Below are 25125 nucleotides of genomic sequence, written 5' to 3' on the forward strand. Positions count from 1 at the left end.
AACTGACATTGTTATTTAACATAGTACCCAAATTTAACTTGTAAATCCTACACCTTTTCCATGCTCAATAATTTCATCTTGTATGTTATTAAAAAAAAAAAAAAAAAACCAAACAGTAAAACCCTACAGAAAAACTAACAATCCTGTGTGTTGCTTGGGTGATGAAAGAAATAAGAACAGAATGGGTTTACACGCAGAGACTCAAAAAATCAGGGCTATTCCACCATGAAAAAGAGCAGAAAAAAGATGCCCTGGAGTAGAGAAAGGATGGAGAGGAAGCCAGTGTCTTTGTACTCTGCCACCTAGCCTCAGAGTGCCTGTCAACTGCTTGACCACAAGTTGCCTTATTTCTTAGTGCTCAACTCGACACAATTCAAACCAAAAACACCACAATCCATGTAGTTTTTGACTGGGGTCATCAGCAGCCTTATCCAAACAAAACTGAATCCTACTGCCATCCTGAGACTCTGCCTGAACTTCTACATTCACCTTTACCTAGAGCCAGAACCACAGCAGTCAGTTGGTACCTGGCCTATCTATTGCTCTGTCACATGGTTCTTTCTGTACTCTGGAACTGATATTTAAGGAAGGAGTTTCAATTTCTTTTGATGCACATTTATATCTCATCCTCTCTCATCTAGTTTACATATTGCTTGTGAGCAAAACTGTGTATTATACATTCTCAGTCTTCACAGGACCTTGTACAGAGTAGGCACTAAAAACATAAGTGTACACAGGATTTTCCCCTTTAAATGACTCAATACTAAGTTATATGTGGTAAATGGGCAGGCATAAAAATTAATTTCAGATTTTATTCCTGAGGCTGCTAAAAAAATCTGGCAGAAAAGCACATGTATATGAATCATCTTGCTTCAGATCACATGGGTGTGAATCTGAAAACAGAAGTGGACTGCGAGTGGAAACCACAAGCAAAATTAAATTCATATTAAAATAACTATTTTCACAGTTCCTACTTAGTAAACCCTAAGTGTTTAGAAGTAGAATATAAAAATACAACTCAATTTCAAAAACTTAGGGTTAAAAGGTTTTCCCCCTTTAAGACATGAACGTAAAAAAAGGAGATATTAAAAGTAACTTCAATGAAGTATTACTTGCAAGAGAGAGAGACAAAAAAATGTATGGGGATAGGACAGAAGAGAGAGAAAGAGAGAAAAACATCCAAAATGCTGGTGCCTACACACAGCTCTAATTAGAACAGAGGAGTTGTAGCATCTTTGGTCATAAATCACCAATGTTAAAGAATCAATAATCTAGAAACTAGCCAGGCCCAAATCATTTTCTTAATAAAAACTGAATAAAGACTTAAACAGAAACTTAGAAGTCCCCTGTCTTTATACAGGAGAATATTTAGTTTCAGAAACATAATTTGACTGAATTTTTTCTCTCTTGTGTTTGTTGTTCTAAATAATTTTCCATTTGCAAATGGCCTAACTTTAGATTGTGTAGATTTATGTTTCCTTATTTTCCCAAAGTCTTTTATTATTATAAACTACAATACTATTAAAATAATTACACGGTTATTAAGAATTCTTTCCATGAAACAACCTCCACAAAATCCAGGAAATAAGGTTCAAAGAAACAGGAAAAGCCTTTACACACCCCAAAATTCCACAGCTTCCCTCCTAGCCCCTGAAAGGTCACTCCATCATGTATATTAAATCCCTAAACATGGACTGACCAAACAAAGCAAGCAAGCACAGACTTTGATTGCCAGGAATGTTAGCCTGCCAATTCCATTTCTAGTCTCTCTGGCTCCCCTCTCCAGCCTGGACTGCAAGAGCAGTTAGTACAAAACACACTCTTCCCTCACACACTGTGATGCAAGCCCCTTGTCCTTGCAGGGCTTCCACCCAGCCAACCCCCACCCATGGCAATTCCAAAATCCATTCTGTCTGTTTCTATTCCCAAGCTATTCTCAAGCTCCCACATGCTTCTTGCTGAGAAAAGCAACCAACCATGCTGATCCAGGTCCAGGAGAATTCATGCCATTCATTCTTGGTTAAGCCCATGCTGTTACAGAGCAGCCCTTTTGTTTTCCCCAGATTCACTTGCTGGTGAATTCTTCATTCTTCCAAATCTTTTCCACACGTCTCAAATTTCTTGACTCATCCAAAGCTCCTTGCTCTCATCAAATGTTACCATCTGCTTTAATAAGAAAATCTAAGCCCTCCATGTTCTCTTTTTCATATCAAGTTTTCTCTAGATGGTCACTCATTCTTTTGCCTACCCTCACCTTACAGGAAAACACTACTTCTCTAAGACTGGACTCTATCCCATTCTTTCCAGACCGTACTGGTTCAATTACAAAACCCACCATATCACCAATTCACTCTGCTCCATGCCATCTTCAGTCTCTATCCCCTGTCTTCCCATCAATATGCAGTGAGCATGCTCAATCCACCCATCCAAGAGAAGCATACACCTGGTTTGTTCTTTAACAAACCACAGCTTATCTTACCTTCTGTAACCACCAAGCATCCAATGCTTCTGTGAGTGATCATCATGAACTTGTTTTGATATTTTTGTGTGTTTGTGCATCCTTTTCCCATTCCTCCCATAAAGTGAGGCCATTCCGCAAAATTTAGTCTTCAGACTGCTCTTTTACTCTTAGGCCTATCCATCAGCTTCCTGTTGGTGAATTATTTTTCTTTTTTAGATTTATTTATTCATGTGTTTATTTGAAAGACCAAAACAAAGACAGAGAGTGAGGCAGAGGAAAACCTTCAATACACTAGTTCACTCCTCAAATGGCCCTAACAACCAGGACCTGGACCAGACCAAAGCCAGAAGACAGGACCAGTATCCAGATTTCCCACATGGACAGCAGGGGCCCAAGCACTTGGGCCATCTTTTGTTGCTTTCCCAGGCACATGAGCAGGGAGCTGCACTGGAACAAGGACACCTGGGACTCATATATGAGATGCCAGCATGAGATGCTGTCATATATGAGTCATTTATGAGATGCCAGCACCACAAGACTTTGCTTAACCTAAGAGGTCACAGCACCAGCACCAACTGGTAGAGAAATCTTAGACTTTGAGCCTGACCCTCATCACTCTTTTGGTCACATATTCCCCTTTCCAGCTGCCCATTTGCTACCATGACCGTGGCTAAATTCCCTTGAATCAACTTCATAAAGAAGACTAAAGCTACTTCAGTGTTTCCACTCTGGCATCAAGGCAAACCCATGGATAACTTCCAATTTCTGCCTTTCCATTATCTCCCATGAAATATTTTATCCAACCATATCTATTCATCAAAAGGTGAACGCTGCACTTTGAGGAGATCTGAAGATGAATAAGCAAAAATCAATGTCCTCAAGGGACTTTCTCAGCCAAGACACAGCTCTACCCTAGTTTTGTCATTGTTTTTACACGCATTTCCTAATTTCCATTCCCACTGGCAGAGGTCTTCCTGGGTCATCTAATGTTTTGTCAGGCTATGGTGAGCTACCTCCATTCTTGGCCCTCCCTCCAAAATCATCCTTTAAACTTCCACTAGATTTATTCTCCTAAAAGGTGCAATGGGATCCTGTCATTGTTCTTCTTAAGAACATTCGATGGTCCATCTTTTGTCCACAGAAAAGATGTACAAGCTGCTCAGCTGGAGAATCAGGACCCTCCTAAAACTGACTTCAGCCTGTCTACAACTGTACCTCATTCTCTGCCCCTTCATACAATTTTTACATGATCCTTAGTAAAGGAGACAGCATTCTGCAGTCACCGGCTCCAAGCGTTGTTTTCTACTGCCCTATGACCATGCTTCTTGGTCCAATGCAAACCAGAACTTCTGCTCGAGGTTCACCCAATCCCCTAGACATAGATGCTTTTCCTCATGTATGTTTGTGCCCCTACCATGGTAACTATTTCCTTAAATATGCCACCCATAGGCCAGCATTGTGGCATAGTGGGTACAGCCACGACCTGCAATGCCATCATTCCACATGGGTGCCAGATCATGTCCCAGCTGCTCCACTTCTGACCCAGCTCCCTGCTAATATACCTGGAAAAGGAGCAGAAGATGACCCAAGTACCCAGGCCCCTGCCACTCATTTAATTCGCACCTCCTTTATTTATAAACAGTATATTTTTAAACAATTTTATTTTTACTTTTCCATTCAAAAGTTAGCATAATTACAGTCCACTCATGTGGACTGGACAAAGTTCCAGTCTCCTAGCCTTAGCCTGGCCCAGTCCTGGCCATTGTGTCCATTCGGTGCATGAACCAACAGAGGGAAGATCTCTCTGTCTCTGTCTCTCCCTTCTCTCTGTAACTCCACTTATAAAATAAATAAAATAAGTATTTTTTTAAAAAAAATACCAGCCATATTCTCAGCTCACACCATGAACATTTTTTTCTCTACATTTCTCCATTCAACTTGTCCAAACACTTCCTTAAATTTCTAGACACATTTTCTTTAACTACTTCCTTCCCTCCTCCCTCCCTCCTATATTAGTTAGTTTTGTTTTTTCCCTCCCTCCCACCCCCTTCCAGCTGCCCACTCAGTTAAAGCAGTTATTCATTTGATTCTTTTGCTTAGCAAAAAGAAAATGAATATGCTCAACTGGTAAGCCATTAACTTCTACAGCTAAACTTATAAAATGAACATTATTAGCTTCTTTGGACATAAAAAAGAATTAGAAGTATAAGTTCTGAAAACGTCTCCAAATCCTCTTTTAAATCCAGACAAGTCTCCCTATATTTTCTAATTAAATCTGTCCCTACTCTAGCAGCTGCATTCAAAAAGCATTTTAAAGCAGTTTAAGTGTAGTTTTACTCTCACTTAATGTATATGTGATTGCCAGTATTATAACAGTATGTTCTCTGTGATTTATCATCATAAACAAAAATTCCAAAAAATTTAATTCCAACATCTTTTGAGATTTATTATAAAACCAAACATAATTTATCACTCTGTTTCTATAAGAGAGCATAATCCATGTTTTCAAAGGTCCAGCTTACATATGAACACAACTCATGTGAAAATGGAGGAGTCCTTTCCATGTTTTGTCATATGTGAGGGTCTCCAAAGAGAAGTGCAGGGGAGCATCAGCAAGAATGTCTACTGAGGTGGTGAAAGTAAGTGTTCAAATTTTTGCTAACTATCTTTTAATTTTTACTTGTATTTTTATGATGTTTGAAATATATTTGATTGTAGTACATACATTTTTAAAAGAAAATTTTTGGAGATGAATATTCAGGACTATTCTGAGGATGAACTGGGGTATGTGTTAAAAAAAATGTTGGAGCACATCAGTAGTGAGTTTATCTAGTGATACGACTTTAATTTTGGAACTTACAAAAGGGACGTTTTTAGAGCTTTGTGAAACCGTTCTCTGGCTTCAGAAAGAAAAGACTGTTTATAATATAAAGCCTGAAATATATTATGTCTTTTTCCAGATAAAAGCCTCCAGAATAGTGATCCTCAACTCAAGCTAAGGAGCACTTGGAGCTATTTAAAAATAAGACCTTGGGTTCTTATTCCCAGGGATTCTAAAGAGATCTGGACAGCAAGGTTTCTGGAGCTCAAGAATATGAATCCTATGGACCCAATCCCAGTACACTGGCCTCTACTCATTCAATGCCCACAGGAAGCACACGCCCCAGCCCTTGTTAGGAACAAGCTCTTTTCTAGGTATTGTCCAAAGCCTCGCAGAGGGCAAAACTGTCCCCAGTGAGAACCAGGGACAGAAGCTGTCCAAAGATGACACATTTTGAGAAATGCTATCTTTAAAACAATAATAACAATATGATAAAAAAAAAAGTAGAAAGCCGATATATATAAGCATGCATTAAATAAATTGAAATAAACAGGCTTCCCGAAAAGGAAATCTGATTAGCCATTACAAACTCCTGACAACTTAGCTAAGCCTCTAAGTCAAAGCTCTTCTTATGTAATTTCAACTTGAAGATTCTCTCCCTAGCTTCTATTTTAGATTATTTTTTAATTAACTTCACTGGCATTTTGCATCCTGCTATGAAAAGTCCGCCTAATAGTCTCAGAGGACTCTCCCAAGAGAGAAGAGTGCATTAAATCACACATTATCACATTAAAGTGTATTGCAGCACTCAGAGTCCAACAGCCTATGTCTTGGCAAAGGCACTGGAGTGGGGGATGGAGCATGCTACAAAGACGGAAACAGGCTCAAGTGATTCACAATATCCAAAGCCTATTAACTTCAATGCACCTGACCCTACAAAAAAGTTGTATTGATTTTCTATTTCAACCACATTTATCACAATGACATATAATATATTTTACAATTTGTGCTTCTACCCTGATTTCTTGCTACTGACTATGTGCAGGACCTTGGGTAAGTCACTTAAATTCCTTGAACATCTTTTTCCTCATCTAAAAAATGGTCAGATTAGGCTAAATCATTCCTAAAGATCTCTCTGGGTACAAGTCACAAACTTATGAATGAAATAATTAAAAGGTTCTTTCAATTACATGGAATCTAACAACTATCACACCAGATACCAACATTTTCAATGTTGCTTGATAAATAATGAATTCTAAAATGCTTACTCAGAAAAGACTGACAGTTGGAGGAACCACATACACAAGGCCCATTCTCACGTTTTATCTTGAGTTATTTATTTTATGTACTTGAAACATAGAGAGAAAGAGACAGATGGATAGAAAAATATTTCTCATCCACTGGTTTACACCCAAATGCCCCAGAAGCCAAGGATGGCCCAAGTCAAAGCCAAGAGCCAGGAACTCAAATCCAGGTCTCACACATGGGTGGAAGGATTTAACTACTTGAGCTGTCACCTGATGCCTTCCAAGGTGTGCATCAGGGATCAGGTGTAGGTGCACGACTTGTACCCAGGGACTCCAATATGGGATGCAGGTATCCCAAAGCAGTATCTGAAATCACTGTGTCAAATGCCTGCCCTCTAAAGTATTCAGTCTTAAAACAAAAATAGGCATGACCGAAGTTGTTTTTTACCTATGAAGACCTTCATACAGGTACTCTGCATAAGAACATAAATCAATATTTCAGAAGGCAGTCAGAGAGGGAAATAACTTTAAAATCACATTTACTTTCTATTTTAATAACAGAGGTCACAAATCAGCTGCTCAGAGACCACATCTAGCCTGCAGGTGTGGTTGTTTTGTGTGGCCTGGACAGAAGTTGTATTTAATTGCCAACTTTAAAAAGTGGGGAAGTAAGACACAAAGATCCATATTTCCAGGATCTGTTGAAATACTGGAAGGTATTAAGCCACATGGCAACAATTAGTTACAACTGGGCCTTGCCCTCCTGGCCATGTGCTCTTCAGGCTCCTGAAATCCCTAGTGTCTGACACCTATCTTGGTTCCCTCTCACAGTTAGGAGTATGTGAGCTTATATCCCTACTCTGGAACAATTTTTAAAATACACATAAAAGATTCTTTATGCTGTTTAATGCTTTCAAAGCAGTAGTAAAACTTGCAGAATCACAACAAAAAAATAGAAGTTTCAAGAAAGCAGAGCTATGTTCTCAACAAGGAAAGCCTTCCTTACTCTTAATACTGTTGAGTGCAATGGATGACACTGTGTAGGTTTAAACCAACCTAGGCTGGAGTCCTTTATTTGATGAGAAGTTCAGACTAGAGAATCACTAAAAGTACTTCCAATTCCAAGGTTCCATGCCTTTGGTTAACAGCATGGATAACTCATTACCAAATAGTAATGTTACCCACAGGTTACACATGCATGTCTGTACCTACATATTGTGCATATAAATGTATAACTTTACAGTAAAGACACGATCTTCATGAAATTGTGTTTTCTGTTAACTTTCACAAAACACTCAGGATTTTAAAATTAAGTTTCAATTAACTAAGCAGCCACATTCTACAAGAGAACTGCTAACCTATTACTTGAAAAGAATGAGGAAGAATCCAAGGACAGAAGGAAGTGGGTTAAGGACCTTGAGTGAGGGCTTAGGAGAACAGTGGCTTTTAGACAAGCCTTCTTCACAGATGTCTTTACCAATGAAACCAACCTAAAGACTGAATTTGCCTATTCACTCACTCCAAATTTTTTTCTTTAATATGCCTTATGAAATCTACCTGTCTGAAATACAATACTTTTAACAAGACACTGAGAATTTTCTTTTTAAAGAACCAACTCCATATTACATTTATAATTAAGTGAATCCCTATTTAAATAACTTTTTGTGCCAAAGTTAAACTAATAAGAAAGCAACATATGTCACTGAAGTGATGGCTATTTTAGGTAAAATATAATCCAAGTGTTCCTACACTGAAACTGTATGTGCTGTATGCAGCAAGCATTCTACTTTAGACCATCCTGGGCAACCTGCCTCATAAAGTCAGATCATGTGACATCACACAGCTTTCCTATAGTACAGGTGCAATAAGAACCACTGCAGGCTTTTCCAGCTGATTTTAAAAATGCATTCTACTAACACTGGACATTGTAGGTACTAACCATTTCCAAGTCAAACTGTTTTTCTTGGATGGTTGATGTTGGTTTTTGACATATGCTTTGTTTAACAGTAGTGATTAATAGCTCAAATGTGAGCGTAAACAGCCCATCAATGAGTCGATATGACTACTGAGGGCATGTCTAATGACAGGAAAATGATTGTGTTGACAATACAATGTGGAGAACACAAGCTGCTTCTGGGAAAACATATGTTTATCATCCTAGTTCCCTGATTTTTCTGCAGCTCATCGTTTTTAATTTTCTCTGTTTAGAAAAAATGAGTCACTCTGTCCATGCAAAATGATAAACGTAATTCAATCTAACAGCCCCGGATACCAGAACATTCTAATTTAACCATGGATGGTTTCTGCTTTTACCTACTGTGTGGCGTGAACATTAACATCTTCTTTTCCACTTTTGGCTGTTAAACAAAAACAAACAAACAAACAAAAAAAAACCACAAAAACTCAAACTCATTACATTATCATTCTCCGGGGCTAAGGGAGAGGGAAGCAGGGTGCTTCCAGATTTGCTTGAAATCAAGAAGTTTTGATCCCTGATAGAGTACTTAGTTCCTTCCAGTGTCAGAATGCTTTAAATCAGAATTGTCCTTAGAAGAAAAGGTGAGAGAAGTCTAAGACATTTGCTCTCTATCATCAATGAAACCCTGGAGAACACTACCTAAAACAGAAAAGATACGGGTCTGATTTGTATATAAACTTGTTATGAGATTCCCAGAAACAGCAGTATATTTTTTATAGGCTGTACATATTTACACTTTGTAAGAACACACGGGAGCTAATTCATTCTTGAAAAGCATCTTTTAAAGCACGTTTGTTTCAAAACAAAAGTTACTAAAAACATATGCATGAGCCATTCCCAAGTCACAGAACTCCAGATCACCAGCCAGGGTGCAGAGCAGCCCAGGAGGAAAAGAAAGCTGAAAGGGAGCCTGCATGTTTGCTGAGAGAGCAGCGGGGGTCCTGGATTCCAGGACACGAGAACCAGAGAGGCCTGGAGTAGTAGGGCTTCAGGACCCACACTGTTGAGCCACAGGCCCAGAAATGCATACGCTTAACTCAAAAGCAAGCCTGTCACCCTGCTCCTCCGCCACCCAAGGAAGAGGAGTGGAGGGACCAGCCGATCCGCCCTCCTATCCGGTTGTTGATCTAGGGCAGGAATCCTGACGAACTTGCTGGAGGAACGCGAACTGTGCAAAAGTTCACAACCACACGGTGGGAAGCGGGCCTCGCGGCGCACGAGCCACCCCCTCCCACTGTACCCGCGCGAGCAAACTTTCCGAGCGCAGCAACGACACAGGCGCTTGCCCCTCTCCAGCGCACGCTCACTCACCGTGGGCCGGGGAGCTCTGCCGGCCGCCGCCCGCCTCGGCCGAGCGCTGCGGCCCCGCGGGCCCGGGAGCCAGAGCTTCGCCCGCGCCGGACATGGGCCGCTGCGCCGAGCCCGCGCCGCCGCCGCCGCCGCCGCTGCCTAGCTCGCCGCCCCGCGGGGCGCACCGGGGAAGGCTCGGGACGTGTCGGGCGCAAGGACCTGACTGCTTCTGGCGGAAAAGAAAAAAAAAAAAAAAAGCCCTGTTTTCAGAGAAGAGCACGCCACCCCTGCGGGACTTCCCTCCCCCTGCGCGGCCCTCCCTCAAACTCCACCCCGGGGAAGTTTTGATTTGAACGCGGCGAGGAAAACTGTGACAGAGCAAGTTGACAGCGGCGCGCCCCCGGGGCGCTCGCAGAAGGGGGACAGGGCCGAGGAAGCCCGGGGACGGGACCCGAACCCCTTCTCCTCCCGGCCCGGGGCCACCACCTACCTCAGCATCCCCCCGCCCCCACGCCCCGGTCGCTCAAAGCCCCCTTCCTCCTCCTCTTCCGTCCGGCAAAGTTAGCGCGGCCGCATCGCGCCCCGTGGCCTGCCGGCTGCGGCAGCCGCCCCTGCGCGTCCCTCCCCGCCTCGCCGCGGCTCTGCCCAGACGTCGCGGTGGCGGCCACGGCGGCCGCGGCGGCCCCGACTGCGCGCACCCCGCCCCCTCTTGCCAGCCAGCTCGCTCCGGACCGGTCCCCTCCGAGGAGGACTCTTCCTCCTGTGCCTCAGTGCCCGCCGCTGCACGTCTGCGGCCCCGGAACACTTGTTCCTGTGTGGCTTCTGGTCATCGCGTCCGGGTCGCCGAGGCCTCGAACCCTTGGCGGGCGGCCACGAGGCTGGCTGCTGCGCTAGCCCGCGCCTCGCGCTGTGTGGGTCAGGAGGCCAAAGGCGGACCCAGCGCTCGCGGGCTCCCCACCCGGGCTCGGGAACCAGAGGGAGTGGGCCGGGCTGGTCTCAGGCTGCCCAGACGGACCACCCCGAACCCTAGCCCTGCCCAGAAACTCGCTGCATCCCGACTCCATTCTCATCCTGACCCCAGACAGCTGGAAGCTCTGGGGGTGCCCTGAAGGGAAGTGGGAACCTTTCAGATGGACAAGGACAAAGGAAAAGAAACTACATGTAACTTTCATGGTGGAATAGAGTGTGCATTTGAAACCTTGACCTCAGCCCCCTGCCACCCCCGACACACACACACACACACACAATGCAGGTGGAGTGTTTTATCTCTGTTTTTCTCTTCTTGGTCTATTTTCGCCCAACAGGTAGGTCCCTGATCAGGTAAAACCAGTTGCAGTTGCGGAATCCAATCCTCTGGAGAGATCCAGACAGGCAGGGTTGACACCCTTGGGGATGAAGGTTCTGGCGCCTCTCCCAGTCTGGCCTGTGGCGGGCTGCCTGCCTCGCTGGACCAAGGCCCTCTGTGGGGAGATAAAGTTGTGGTTGGAAGTGAAAAACTGATCAACTCTCAGCGTGTAAATGAGACGTTCTGATTGCAGCTTAATCCTGAGAGCCCAGAAAGTAAAGTAGTTTGCTGATAAAAAAATTCTTTAGTCAGGTATTCAGATATTTCCTTTTTATTTCCTTGTGAGAAAACGCAGAATTCGTTTACAGAAAGCTAGTGCAAACTCATTTTTGGACACTCTAGGACAAGAAAGGAATCACAGTAATTCTCTTGACATTGAACAAAAGGACACTGGATTCACCCACTTTCTAGATGCAGCATTAATATCCACGGAATTTCATTTATTCACCAAGCCCATTGGAATTGAATCCAATTGATTGAAAACTTGCATTTCTTGAGAGTCAGTGGACTCAAATTTGGTTTTTATTATTCAGGAAAAAAAAAAAAAAAACAGCCTTGGAAGAGTCTGATGACGATGATTCATCGCATACTCCCTGAAGGACAAATGACATTTTGTCCAATGATGTATAACAAACAAATGCGTGTTTATTTTGTTGACGGTTTCAGAAATGGCACTTACGAAAGCATGGTAACTCTCTTGAAAACTTGTCTAGGGGCCTGAGTTATTTGAAATCTGCTTCACAGGAGCAGATCAGTTTTGAGAACGACAATATCAGTTTTGAGAATGACGGCGTCAGTTCTGATAACAAGCATTTAGGAAGCTTTTCTATGTGTTACAGCAGAAAGCAGCTGATCCGGAAAAGTCTGTCCTTTCCCGTTGTTATGTTTCCTTGTCCCACTTTGTTAATTCTCTCACAAAGATGGTAAGACCCAGAATTAGCAAAAAAGTTCCAGTACTCTAGTCGAAAGTCATAGTCAGTGGTAAATATTTGTTAATTTAATTTCACACAGTGCTTAATGTTTCAGATATAGTGAGTAATTCAATAAATATTTCTTTAATTAAATGTAAACATCTAATGGAGAAGAGATAAAATTAAAATAAAACTTCTAGGAACAAATGAGAGGCTGTGTTGTAGAATTGCTGAGATGGTTATATTCTTGCTCTTGGGTGACTTTGGGCAAGTTAGTCAATCTTTCTGAGGCCTTGGTTTTCTCATCAAGTGAATGGGAAAAGAAAAATCTTCACAGAGTTTCTTGGTGAGAATCAAATAAGGTAATTTTCCTACAGCATTTGGAAGAAAATAGGAAATGGGGAAGTTGCTCAAAAATAGTAACTGTTGGGGCCAGCGTTGCCATCTTCTGCTGCTTTCCCAGGCCATCAGCAGGCAGTTGGTTGGGAAGTGGAGCAGCTGGGACATGAACCAGTGCCCATATGGGATGCTGGCGCTTCAGGCAGCGGCTTAACCTGCTACACCATGCCAGCCCCAAGAGGAATAATTTCTAATCTGCTATAGCACAGTAGGGGTAACTATGATTGATAATAATTGTGTAAATTTCAGAATAGCTAGTAAAGAGGATTTTGAATGTTCTCAACTCAAAGAAGTAATAAATGTTTGAGGTGATGATTATTCCAGTTACCCTGATCTGATCATCACACATTGTATAGATGCACTGAAACCTTTCAGAGTATCCTGTAAATATGAGTAAATACTATATGCCAATTAAAAATAAAAATATTTTTAAAAATATTAACTATTAGTATTGTTATATAGCAGTAACATTTTGATGGTTAGAGTTGACTGTGGCAAAATGACTATCAAAAGGGCCACATCAAAATACTAGATAACCATGATGTGTACTGTGGACAAATAGTCTGTAGAGCTCAGGGCTGTCAGACCTCAGGGACATCTTACTTCTTTGGATAAACTGAGGTCTTCTAGCTGCAGGGTCCAAGACTTGGTCTTAATGCTGTAAATTTAGTGTCTGTGATGCCAGTAGTTATAGTGTGAGTTCCCCTAACTTAATTTCTTCCAACCCTTCTCCATTCACTTACTCTGTCTAACTAATCAATTAGCTTGGCTCCTGATGAACATTACCCCAGGGACTTCATCCTCTTGCTCTTCCATTGAGTGTCAGGGACTAAATACTTGTGTCCCCCAAAATTCATGTATTGATATCTTAACCCCTAACGTGATGGTATCAGCAGGTAATTAGGTCATAAGAGTGGAGCACTCACAAGTGGAATTAGTGCCTTTACAAAAAAAAAAAAAAAAAAAAAAACAGGAGTAGGGTCAGTGCTGTGGCGTAGTAGGCTAAGCTTCCACCTGTAGTGCCAGCATCCCATAAGGATGCCAGTTTGTGTTCTGGCTGCTCCTCTTCCAATCCAGCTCTCTGTTTATGGCCTGGGAAAGTTGTAGAAGATAGCCCTAGTCTTTGGGCCTCTGCAACCACATGAGAGACCCAGAGGAGGTTCCTGGCTCCTGGCTTTGATTGACCCAGCTCTGGCCATTATAGCTATTTGGGGAGTGAGCCAGCAGATGAAAGACCTCTGTCTCTGTCTCTCCCTCTATCTGTAACTCTGCCTCACAAATAAATAAAATTAAAAAAGAATACAGGAGGGAGCATACTTTTCCTTGCTCTGCTCTCTGCATGTGAGAATCTAATCACCTCCAAAAGGTCTCACTCTCTAGTGTCATCTGCTTACACATAAACTTTCAGGGATCACAAACATTCAGACATTACAGGGCAGAGTGAGTGCTATAGTACCCAGATTGCTGTTTATAGAAGTCACTCTGGGGTACTATGAGAAATAACTTGCAGGAATTGAGATTGCAGCTAGGAAGCCCAATGAGAAAATCAGAGACCATCCTGACAATGGCTATGACAATGGCAATGGATCCAAATACGCAGGATGAGGGAGCTAGAAGAATCAAGGTTTAACTTCCAGGTTTCTGTCTGAGAAGCGGGCTTGGGGGAAATCTGCCTAGTCAATCACGCTAATAATGTAGTAATTATGAGACCACTAATTGGAACTTTCCAGAAGGCTGCTGGATGTATAGTTTGAATACATTTACACAGATGGTACTTTACTAGCTAGAAGGTTGTAACCAAGGTGAGTGTGTAGAGTAAAAACAGAGGGCCTAAGGAACAGCTATGCTCTGAAACTCCATACAAATGTATCTTTACTGGACCCCCTCCCCTGCTTCCCCCTTCTCAGTGTCATAATACTCTTATTTGCCTGGCTTGGAGAATCATCGTTATTTAGATACTACTACTGACAGTGCCCTATCTGCTATCCCAAATACCCCTAGGATTATTATTAGACCAGACTTTGTCATGTCTCACTCTATGGTAATTTGTATGGATAAAACCTACCATGAGGTCTTATCTTCCACTGGATCTGAATGCCTTAACCCTGTTTCTTTGAAATCCTAGTGTGCTTCACAGCCATTCCTGTCTAGTGTGGCACACACTAATGATGGCTGACCTACACTCAACTGTGAAAGAGGTCTGGCTTGAGGAAACAAAAAACTAAGAGGCTAAATAAACCATCTTTATTGGCTGTTTAATTTCATTCATTCATTAAATATTCATCACTGTGGTTGTGCACCTACTATTTACTACCAGGCCACATGTTAGGCTCTGGAAATAATTGACTTGATTTCTTGAAAAGCAGATAAACTAGTTTTTGCTTGAATGGAGGCTTATGGGCCTAGGTAAATTCAAAGTTAATATCCTTATATAGATCTCTAAACCAGAGGTCTACAAATAGAGTGTATAGTTGTGAGTGCACCCAGGGAGTGCACAAAACAATTATATGGGATGTGGGCAGAAAGTATTAGAATAAACACTTATATTTGCTTTTATGTTACCATTTTTATATTTTGAGCATGTTTTGTAGGGTATATAATAAATGAGTACAAAAGCACCTTCATGTAATTTTGTAAGTAAACATTAGGTGTTCATACTCAAATATTTCATCAATTGTTTGTAAAAAAGATTGTTTTAATATTTTAAGTCGGTTAAAGTACACTCATTCAGTCATTTCCAGGTTGTGTCAGGGTTGGTTTTTCTCAAAAACATTTACACCTCATTTTTGTAGATGCACTACTTTACAAATCCCCAAACTCAAGGACCTGGAAACTGGGAAATAAACCCAACCCTCCACTACCTAAAATAACTTTCAAGGCCTTAACAAGGTGGGGACACAAAAGCCATCAACTTTCTCAAATCCTACTCTTTCTTTTCTGAATGTACATCTCTAAATAAACTAGTTTCTATTGTCTTAGCTCAGAGTGTATTAGTAGAAGAAAATTTAGGGCACATGGGCTTTGACTAGAAGAGATTAGCTAAGGGAGCTATTAGGTTAGTAAAAATGACAGCAGGAGAAATGACAGCTGACAGACAAGGAAGATACAGGAAAATAAACATGTCATAATAACACCTCTGTGAATTCAGCTCAGTGAAACCGTCAAGCAATGTTCCTAATGAGAACCTGAGTCATTAAGGAAACAGTCACTTACGTGAATGCTACATTCTGTTTTTCAGGGAGCCAGTTCAATACTTTTACGTTTTAGGAAACAAATGCCAAATAAACACATGTTGCTACTTAAAATAACAGTGGTCACTTGGCATAGTTGCAAAAAAAAAAAAAGTTAGCAATCATGATTCTAGGCCAACTTGTTTTAATTGTATTGTAATACTTTGTATTGTAATAGGATGTTCTAAGAAGAGACAGCAAGAGCCCGGGTTTCTAGAATCCTATTCTTACTTTAAAGAGACTTTCTTCTTCTTCTTCATAATGTATTAGTTCTTATCTTAAATATTTAACTGATAAAACTAATTTTTCCATTTTTAAAAAGTTTGAAAGTCACAAATCTTGCTCAAGTCCTTCGTTTGACATATAAAGAAATATAAAGACATAAAGTTCATTCTTGAGATTCAATATATATTGTTGTTTACTATAAGGTCAAACCACATGCAGGGCACTGGGGTTTCAAAAATAGAGGAAATATTCTTTTAGTCTCTTGGGAACTCACAGTCTGCAAAGCAGCAGAGCTGGGAGGGACACTGCCAAAAATAATTGCTGCAAGCAAGCAGCAGGAGAGAAGTAACACTTAACTCTGCCCAGGCCGTAGGTGGGGGTAGTCAAGGGCTGTTTCAGAGTGAAGATGACACCAAACCCAGTATTGCTGATGAGTAAAAGTTTGCCTGTAACAGAGGTTTGGGAATTCCAGATAGAAGAGATACTACCTTCAAAGCCACAGACATGTGAAAGCCCCAGAGAAGTGCAATGACTTGGCAACGGTCCTTTACTAGGTTAATTACAGGGCCAGTGCTAGCAGCCCAAGTTTCTTGGCACACATTTCTTGCTCATGTTACCTGGAAAAATGCATGCAAATGAATCCATCCTTTCTGAGTGATGGCAAAGCAAGATTGCACTTCACTTGATGTTATATGTAGGAGTTCCAAAGATTTTCTGCTGTGAATGTGGACCAAAGAACTCGGTACTATACAAAATCTTCTGCTGCTGAATTAGCTGGACTTGTCCTTCCCTGGTCTCAGTTAGTGTCCCTTTCAGTTGGCTGACATCTCTGGCCTGGGGCACTGGCCTTCAGGGTCTCTCCTTGCTGTCACTGTACTTTCCCGCTTGTGTTTTGAAGGAAGGGAGGGAAATGTTAAAGCTTATACACTGGTACATATCAGATAAGGACAAAGTGATTAAAGGCTTGAAAAACTGGTATAAGAAATGCAGTAGACAATAAGCAGATTTTTGCTTCACTCATAGAAAGTGAACCTAGATACACCAGGAGAATAGAAAAATTTAAAAACAGTAAATACGGAAATGATGACTGATCTGCTCAAATGGAAAAAATCACAGCATGATGATCATGGCACAAATGCTTAAAATGACATAGATTATGAGAATTCATTTGCATTTCTGACTCCTAAACTCATTTAGGTTCTCAAGTAAAAAAGAGAAGATTTCAGTTCTGACATTTCATCTTGCCTATATATTCCAAATTTCATATGAAGAAATACAGACTAAATCTGAAACGCAGGATTGTGACTAACCTATAGTTTTGAGCTTATTGTGAGACCTTTAGTGAACTCTGGTAAAAAGGCAAAGTTTTCTTGAATATTCTCACCTCCCATTCTTCTCCTGTCTCCTACTTTGAATAGGTCTGACTGCTCCCAGGCACTCATGTTGTTAATTTTAGACTTTGTGTGCCGAGCCTTATGTGTTAGTCAGTTTTTCATTACTATAATGAAATCGCTGCAGCAGGCAATTTTATAAAGAGAAGAGGTCTATTTTCACTCACAGTTCTGGAGGTACAAGGTTGAGGGGCCTCACCTGGTAATGGCCTTTTTGCTGGCAGAGCCCCAAGGCAATGCAAAGCACCACATGGCGAGGGACATGGTGAGTGACTGCTAGTGTCTGCGCCTATGTTTGTGCATCTCTCTCTATGTTCATAAAGCTGCCAGGATTCAATCACACAAGCTCCACCCCGAATACTGTAGTTGGATTAAGTTCCTACCTGTTAATACTGTTAGCATGTGACTTTGAGAATTAAACTCCTGCAAGAAGTTGAGGGCCCCACAGGGAAGATGTCTACGTCTCACGTTGGAGGACCTACGTTCATTTCCCAGTTCCAGCTCCTGATCCAGCTTCCTGGTCGCCCTTGGAGATAGTGGTGATGGTTCAAGTAATTGGGTTCCTCTCACCCACATGGGAGACATGGATTGTGTTCTTGACTCCTGTATTTGGCTAGCATGTGGCCATGTGGAAATTTGAAGAGTGGAACAGTGGATGGGCATTCTCCCTGTCTGCCTCTCTCTCTGCTTTCCTGCCTCTAAAATAAACCATGCATTTTTTTTTTCTAAATTTACCAAAAAGTTTTTCCTAGGCTTATATAGATATATATCCCAAATCCTCTATGCCTAGTGCCCATCTGTTATCATCAATTATAATGACTATCATGCACAGAGTACACATTCCTTACCATACATCATTCAATTTTATCCTTGGGATAATTCTGTGTGAAAGGTATCAAATGTATATGTATTATAATCTCCACCATATAAGTCAAAAAGCTTGGACTTTAAATGAAATTAAATTAATTATTCATCAGATAAATATTGAGTGATACTCCACACCAGACCTCCTGTTAGGCCCTGGCAATTCAGAATTCCTTTATTCAACAGCAAGATGCCAGGTGCTATGCTAAACCACTGGAATGAAATTGAAAACAAAGCAGATGCCTCCAAGTCCTATAAAGTCTTGGACACATCATATGTCAATCAAGTAATCATAGATATAAATATATAACTACAGATAGTAGTTAGTGGTTAATAACAATGGAATGCTGAAGAAGTATGTAGGATAGGCATAGATTTAGAGTGTCCATACTCTAAATACTTAACAGTAGAGAAGGATGAATGACCAGGAAAAGAGAAGATTTAAATATAGCATGGTTCATACTATGAGGCAGGGATTGGGTTCTGTGTCCAGAAGCATAGATGTCTTTCTTTTACTCCCCCCAAAGGTTTATTTTATTTATTCGAATGGCAGAACTGATATATATATATATATATATATATATATATATATATATAGAGAGAGAGAGAGAGAGAGAGAGAGAGAGAGAGAGAGAGAAATCTTCCATCCAATGGTTCACTCCCAAATTATAACAGATGGGACTGGGCCAGGCTGAAGCCAGCCTGATTCTAATTCAATCAGGTGTCCCACATGGGTACAAGGGTCCAGACTCTTGGGCCATCTTCCTCTGCTTCCCCAGGTGCATTATCAGGGAGCTGAATCAGAAGTGGTGCAGCCAAGGCTTGAACTGGTACCCTATGGGATGCCAGTGTTCTAGGCAGTGGTTTAACTCACCCTGCCACAACACAGGCCCCATATAGACCCCTTTCTGAGAGAAAAGAGTTCGAAGAGTGAAATGGGTTTGAAAATGGCAACCTGGATTAGAAGGGATTAACCATTGGATAGAGGACAGAAAGGACAAAGGGAATAGTGAGTGCAGAGGTACAAGAGAAGGTGAAAATGGGCACATTCAGAGAACTCTACACTTCACAGCTGTTCCATTGTATTTCTTACATCATATGTATGTGCTTCAAAATAGGACTTCTTTTATACATTCCGGAAGTTTTCAACTCATGTCAGAATTCTACTAAAAGGATTTCTATACTAAAATTTTAACTGTTTAATAATAAAACCATTGATTCAATCTTCTCCAAAACCCATTCCAAATATGCCCAAGATGCTTTTGGCAACGCAGTGCTTTGGAGAATGAGCCAGCGATGGAAGGTCTGCTCTTCCCTGCTCTCCCTGTAACTCTGCATTTCAAATAAAAATCTTTTTTCTTATAGGAAAGTCAGAGGAAAGAAAGAAGAGCACAGAGTATGCTTAAAAGGCTTGCTTGGAGTTACACCATGAAATGTACCACAGCACTGGACTCTCTCATAGACCCGGTCATGATGCTGGGACTTTGGCTGAAGACCTGGGCTTCCCATGTCTCTTTTTATTCTACACTTTTTAACTTTCAGGAACCCCACAGCAGAAAACATTTTTCTAAGTTTCTCTCTAATCAAGAAGCTTATATTTGGAAGGTCCACCAAAGAGTAAAAGAATTTGTACACAGACGAAAAGGAACGGTGCTTATAAAGATATAATTATTAAAGTCTGTTGAAAGAAAATATCTAAACCATTTAAACATAAGTATTACTGCCAAAGTTTATTTATCAAGCTGAGATTGAAGAAAGTCATTGCAAAATTCAACTACACCATTTAAAATTGAAGGAATGACTTGTGAATATTCTACATAGTCTACACCAAGACTGTGAATTCTCTCTCGTAGATATTGATTGGCTGGCAGACATTATGTACGATCACTTAGTCTTACAGATATTAACCCTTTTTGATGCAAGTGTGATGCCTTCAAACCTAGACCAAGAAAACATCTTAAGACTGTCTACACACATATACACACATGTTTTCTGATAAATCAGTCCTTGTAGAGGGTCTGAGATTTCCTTAGCATCACATTTTAAATAGCCATTTTAAAAATCAAGTGTGAACCGGCATGGAAAGCCATGACACAGTGGCAAAAACAATCTAAATGAAAGATCCTGGTGAACAAGACCCCAGCGGAAGGAACAGGCCATCAAGGAGGGAGGCACCTTTCTCCGAAGGGAGGAAGGAACCTCCACTGTGATATGGCCTTGACTAAACAAGTTCAGAGTTGGTGAACTCAAGGAGCTTCCATAGCCTAGACAGCTCATGGCAAGAGCCTCTGGTGATTGCTGATGCCATAAATGAGTGTCAATTGTTAAATCAACAACGGGAGTCACTGGGTACATGCTCCCCACGTAGGATCTCTGTCCTTAGTGAAACTTAAAAACAACACTACTAGTCAAACAATACCCTATACCTTGTGCGGTTGTGTGAGTGCAACCTGTTGAAATCCTTGCTTAGTATATACTAAGTTGATCTTCTGTATTTGAAGGTAATTGAAAATGAAACTCGATGAAGGGCGGGATGGGAGAGGGAGTTGGAGAGGGGAGGGCCACTGGAGGGAGGGAGGTTGGGGGAGGGGAGGCAAAACAATACAAAAGTTGCACTTTGTAAATTCACATTTATTAAATAATAATAAAAAAATAAAAAATAAAAAAAAAATAAATCAAGTGTGAAGCTGGCACTCAGGCATAACAGGTAAAGCCACTACCTGCAATGCCAACATTCCATATGGACACCAGTTCGAGTCCTGACTTCTAGTCTTCCTATCCAGCTCCCTGCTAATGTGCCTGGGAAAGCAACAGACGATGGCCCAAGTGTTTGTGCCCCTGCACTCACATGGGAGATCCAGGGGAAGCTCCTGGCTCTTGGCCTGGCCCAGTTCTGGTTGTTACAGACATTTGGATAGTGAACCAGCTGATGGAAGTGCTATTTCTCTCTCTCTCTCTCTCTCTCTCTCTCTCTCTCTCTCTCTTTCTCTAAATAAGTCATATGAAATTGAGCGTAATTCCCCTAACTACCTTCAAAACAAGGCTAAACAATATTCTCAATGCAAATCATGGTTCTGTTTTTTGGTTCAGTACGAGGAACCTAAATCGTTCTTCATGTTTTCCTAGACTCAATGATTCCTAAGTCCAGAAGACCTGCTCATCCTCTATCCAGTCAGGTAGACAATGACCCAAGAGAAGAGAGGGAGGGCTTTTGACTGATTTGAAAATTCTAAACCTTAATCCAAGAGAAAGGTGAGATACTGTAGCAAAACAATCAGAGGCCTCAAATACTTCCCTTGTGGCCTTTGACCCAAGGCAACAAATACGTTTTATAAATGAAACATTTTAGATGAAATGAAGGAAATTCATTTTTTTAACAGTAAGGCATTTAATATCATTCTTTTGACTTGAATAAATTCCTCCGAAGAGTGATAATCTCTTTTTACATGAATCTTTCTTCCAGGATTATAGATGATACAGAAGCTTGACTAATATATTAATAAAGTTATTTCCCTATCTATGTGTATATAATTAGTGTATTCAGTAGAAAACTAATGATAATTTTAAAATATTGAATACAAGAGATATAATTTTTCCCTGAAAAATTTTCAAACCATTTTGTTTCCTTAGACATTTTAAGTGTATAATAATGGTAGTAACCTTACTATATTTTCAAAATATTGTCACATTAAAAAATCAATTTTAGGGGCTGGTGTTGTGGCATGCAAGTTGGCAGCTAGCTGAGATGTTGCAATCCTATGTGGGTGCTGCTGATTCAAGTCCCGGCTGCTCTATTTCCAATCCAGCTCCCTGCTGACACACCTAGGAGAGCAGCAAAAGATGGCCCAAGACCTTGTGCCTCTGCACGCATGTGGGAGACCTCCTGGCTCCTGGCTCCTGGCTTCTGGCTGGTCCAGATTCAGCTGTTGTGGCCATTTGGGGAGTGGACCAGCAAATAGAAGACCTCTCTCTCTCTCTCACATACACACGCACACTTTCTCTCTCTCTCTCTCTCTCTCTCTCTCTCTCTGTAACTCCACCCTTCAAATAAATAAAATATTTTTAAGAAAATCAATTTTAAAGTTAATTATATTTGGTGGTTCAGGATGAGTTCTTTCATTGAACTATTAAGTCAATAAAAATCAGTCATACATGTAATCAAGTAATATCTTTTTTTAAAGATTTATTTATTTTATTTGAAAGTCACAGTTACAAAGAGAAAGAAGGAGAGGCAGAGAGAGAGAGAGAGAGAGAGAGATCTTCCATCTGCTGGTTCACTCCCCAGATGGCTGCAATGGCCAGAGCTGTGCCAAAAGGAAGCCAAGAACCAAGAGCTTCTTCTACGTCTCCAATGTGGGTGCAGGGGCCCAAGACTTGGGCCATCTTCTACTGCCTTCCCAGGTCATACCAGAGAGCTGGATTGGAAGTGGAGCAGCCAGGACTCGAACCAGTGCCCATAAGGGATTCTGGCACTGCAGGTCAAGCTTTACCCACTATGCCACGGTGCTGGCCCCCCCAATGCAAATTTAATAATTAAAAACTCTGAAAGATTACTTTGTTCCCTGTAATTTTTTAAATTTTTAATTTATTTATTTAAGATGTTGGGGGAGAGATAAAGAGATTGATAGAGAGTTCTCATCTGAGGGTTCACTCCTCAAATGCCCAGAAAAACCAGGGCTGGGCCATGCTGAAGATAAGAGCTAGAAATTCAGTCCAGGTCTCCCATATGGGTGACAAGAATTTGGTCACTTGACCCATTACCTCTGTCTCAGTATTCACAGTAGCAGGAAGCTGAAGTCAGGAGCCTGAGGTGGGTACTGAACCCAGGCACTCTAAAATGGGATGCAGGTGTCCTAATTGGCATCTTAACTGTTAGACCAAATGTCCCCTATCCCTCCCCATCCATGCTTGTATTATTACTTACCTTCTGAAGATAGATTTAAGGATTTTTATATTTTCTCCATAGTAACATGTGAATTTCTCAACAATGTTAAGCTGAAAAAAATGTGTGAACTGAAGGCAAGGAAATATAATTTTCCACAAAACCGTACCATACTCACAGACATCTTGGGATAATAAATAGATGCTGTTTTAAGCTACTGTATTTTGGAATAATTCATAACGCGGTAACCCACAACAAATAGTAGCTCTTTTCTACTAAATCCACAGAGTACAGCAGACCACCAGACAGAACTGTAAAGAAAGAGCCTACAGCAGCTGCCTTAGTGAGCAGCATATTCACTGATGTTCCAGAAGCAGAGGAGTGTTGCTCCTTCACATCTCAACTCACATAAACTCAGGAAACATCTTTCACAAAGAGTAAATTTGTGTCAACTCTGTGTTTTTCATCATGCCTATTGGTAAATAAACAAACACCTGTACCCAGAGAAAGCACTGAATGTCCTGATTTTTAGTTGAGATATGATTAATATGTAATAAAATGAAAAGCTTAAATGTTTAGTCTGATAAGAATTTTATGTATGTATACGTACATATGCCCAAATAAGCTGTAGAAGATTTCCATTGCCCTACAAAATTCTCCATTGTTCCTGCAATTAGTCATCTCCCCTTGCCTCTGTCCATCCCAGCTATCTAAGTTTTATAACATAGAGTAATTTTGCCTCAAATTAGATTTTGTATGAGTGCATTTAAACACTGTATACTATTCTGTGTTTGGATAACTTAGCTTAACATTAGAATTTTATGGTTATTCATGTTATTGTGTTTAACAGTAGTTTACTTTTTAAATTGCTGAATATCATTTTATTTAAGTGGATGTACCATTTATTTATCCATTTATTTGCTGATCAACATTTAAGTTATTTGAATTTTTGCTGATTATAAATCAAACTACTGTAAATACTTGAGTATTATTTTTATGTAAACATATGTTTTCATATGAAATGGGTAAATAATTGAGAGCCGGATTTCTGAACAAGCGTAAGGATATCAACAAAAATCTGCCAAAAAGGTCTTCAAAAATGTTATGCCATTTTACAATGCTGTTAGACATTTCAGAGAGTTCTGGTTATTCAACTTATTTGGTAATACTTTGCCTTGTCTGTAATATCTTAGCCAATGTAGTAGGTAAAAAAATGTTACATTGTGGCATCAATTTGAATTTTGCTGATAACTAAAGAGGTTGAACATTTTTTATAGGTTTATAGACTATTATACTTTCTTGCTGATTTTAATATTGAGTTCCTTCTGTTGAAGTCTTTGCTTAGTATATAATAAGTTGATCTTCTGTATGTAGAGATCATTGAAAATGAATCTTGATGAAGAATGGGATGGGAGAGGGAATGGGAGATGGAATGCTTGCAGGTGGGAGGGAGGTTATGGGGGGAAAAGTCGCTATAATCCAAAAGTTGTACTTTCAAAATTTATATTTATTAAATAAAAGTTCAAAAAAATTGAGTTTCTTGAGTTTTGTTGTTGTACCTGATTGTATATTTTACATAAAAATACTATAGATACATAGGTAGGTAGGTAGGTAGGTATGTAGGTAGGTAGGTAGATAGATAGATTTATACTGTATACAAGTCCTTTGTTGAATGTATGTGCTGTGAATATTTTCCCCAGACAATGGTTTATCTATTTATATACATATACATATACACGTGTGTGTACATATATGTGTATGTGTGTGTTTAAATATATATGAAAGGCAGAGAGACAAAAAGAGGCACAGAGGCAGACAGAGGGGGATCTTTCATTTGTTAATTTAATCATCCAAAGCCCACAACAGACAAGGCTAGACCAGAGCAATCCAGGAGCCATGAAGTCAGCCAGGTCGTCCTGGAGGAACCCTGATGGACTGTCATATGCAAATTTAATTCATGATCTTCTTTCTCTCTCTTTTTCAAAAATATTTTTTTCTGTGGCAGTGGTAATATGGATGCTGAATCATGTCCCAACTTCTCCGCTTATGAGCCATCTCCCTGCTAATGGCCTAAGAAAAGC

General features: G+C 40.6%; 1 protein-coding gene across 1 annotated transcript in view; it reads right to left on the minus strand.

The window, feature by feature from the left end:
- The window catches only part of MDFIC (MyoD family inhibitor domain containing), a 95630-nt gene extending 84763 nt beyond the window's left edge, over nucleotides 1-10867 (minus strand). Inside the window, 4 exon segments of the mRNA XM_062195435.1 lie at nucleotides 9819-9936; nucleotides 9938-10026; nucleotides 10288-10557; nucleotides 10693-10867. Coding sequence (XP_062051419.1) covers nucleotides 9819-9936; nucleotides 9938-10026; nucleotides 10288-10557; nucleotides 10693-10867 — 652 coding nt within the window.
- Between the last annotated feature and the right edge of the window lie 14258 nt (nucleotides 10868-25125).

Source organism: Lepus europaeus, chromosome 1 (genome assembly GCF_033115175.1).
Source record: "Lepus europaeus isolate LE1 chromosome 1, mLepTim1.pri, whole genome shotgun sequence".
NCBI lineage: Eukaryota > Metazoa > Chordata > Mammalia > Lagomorpha > Leporidae > Lepus > Lepus europaeus.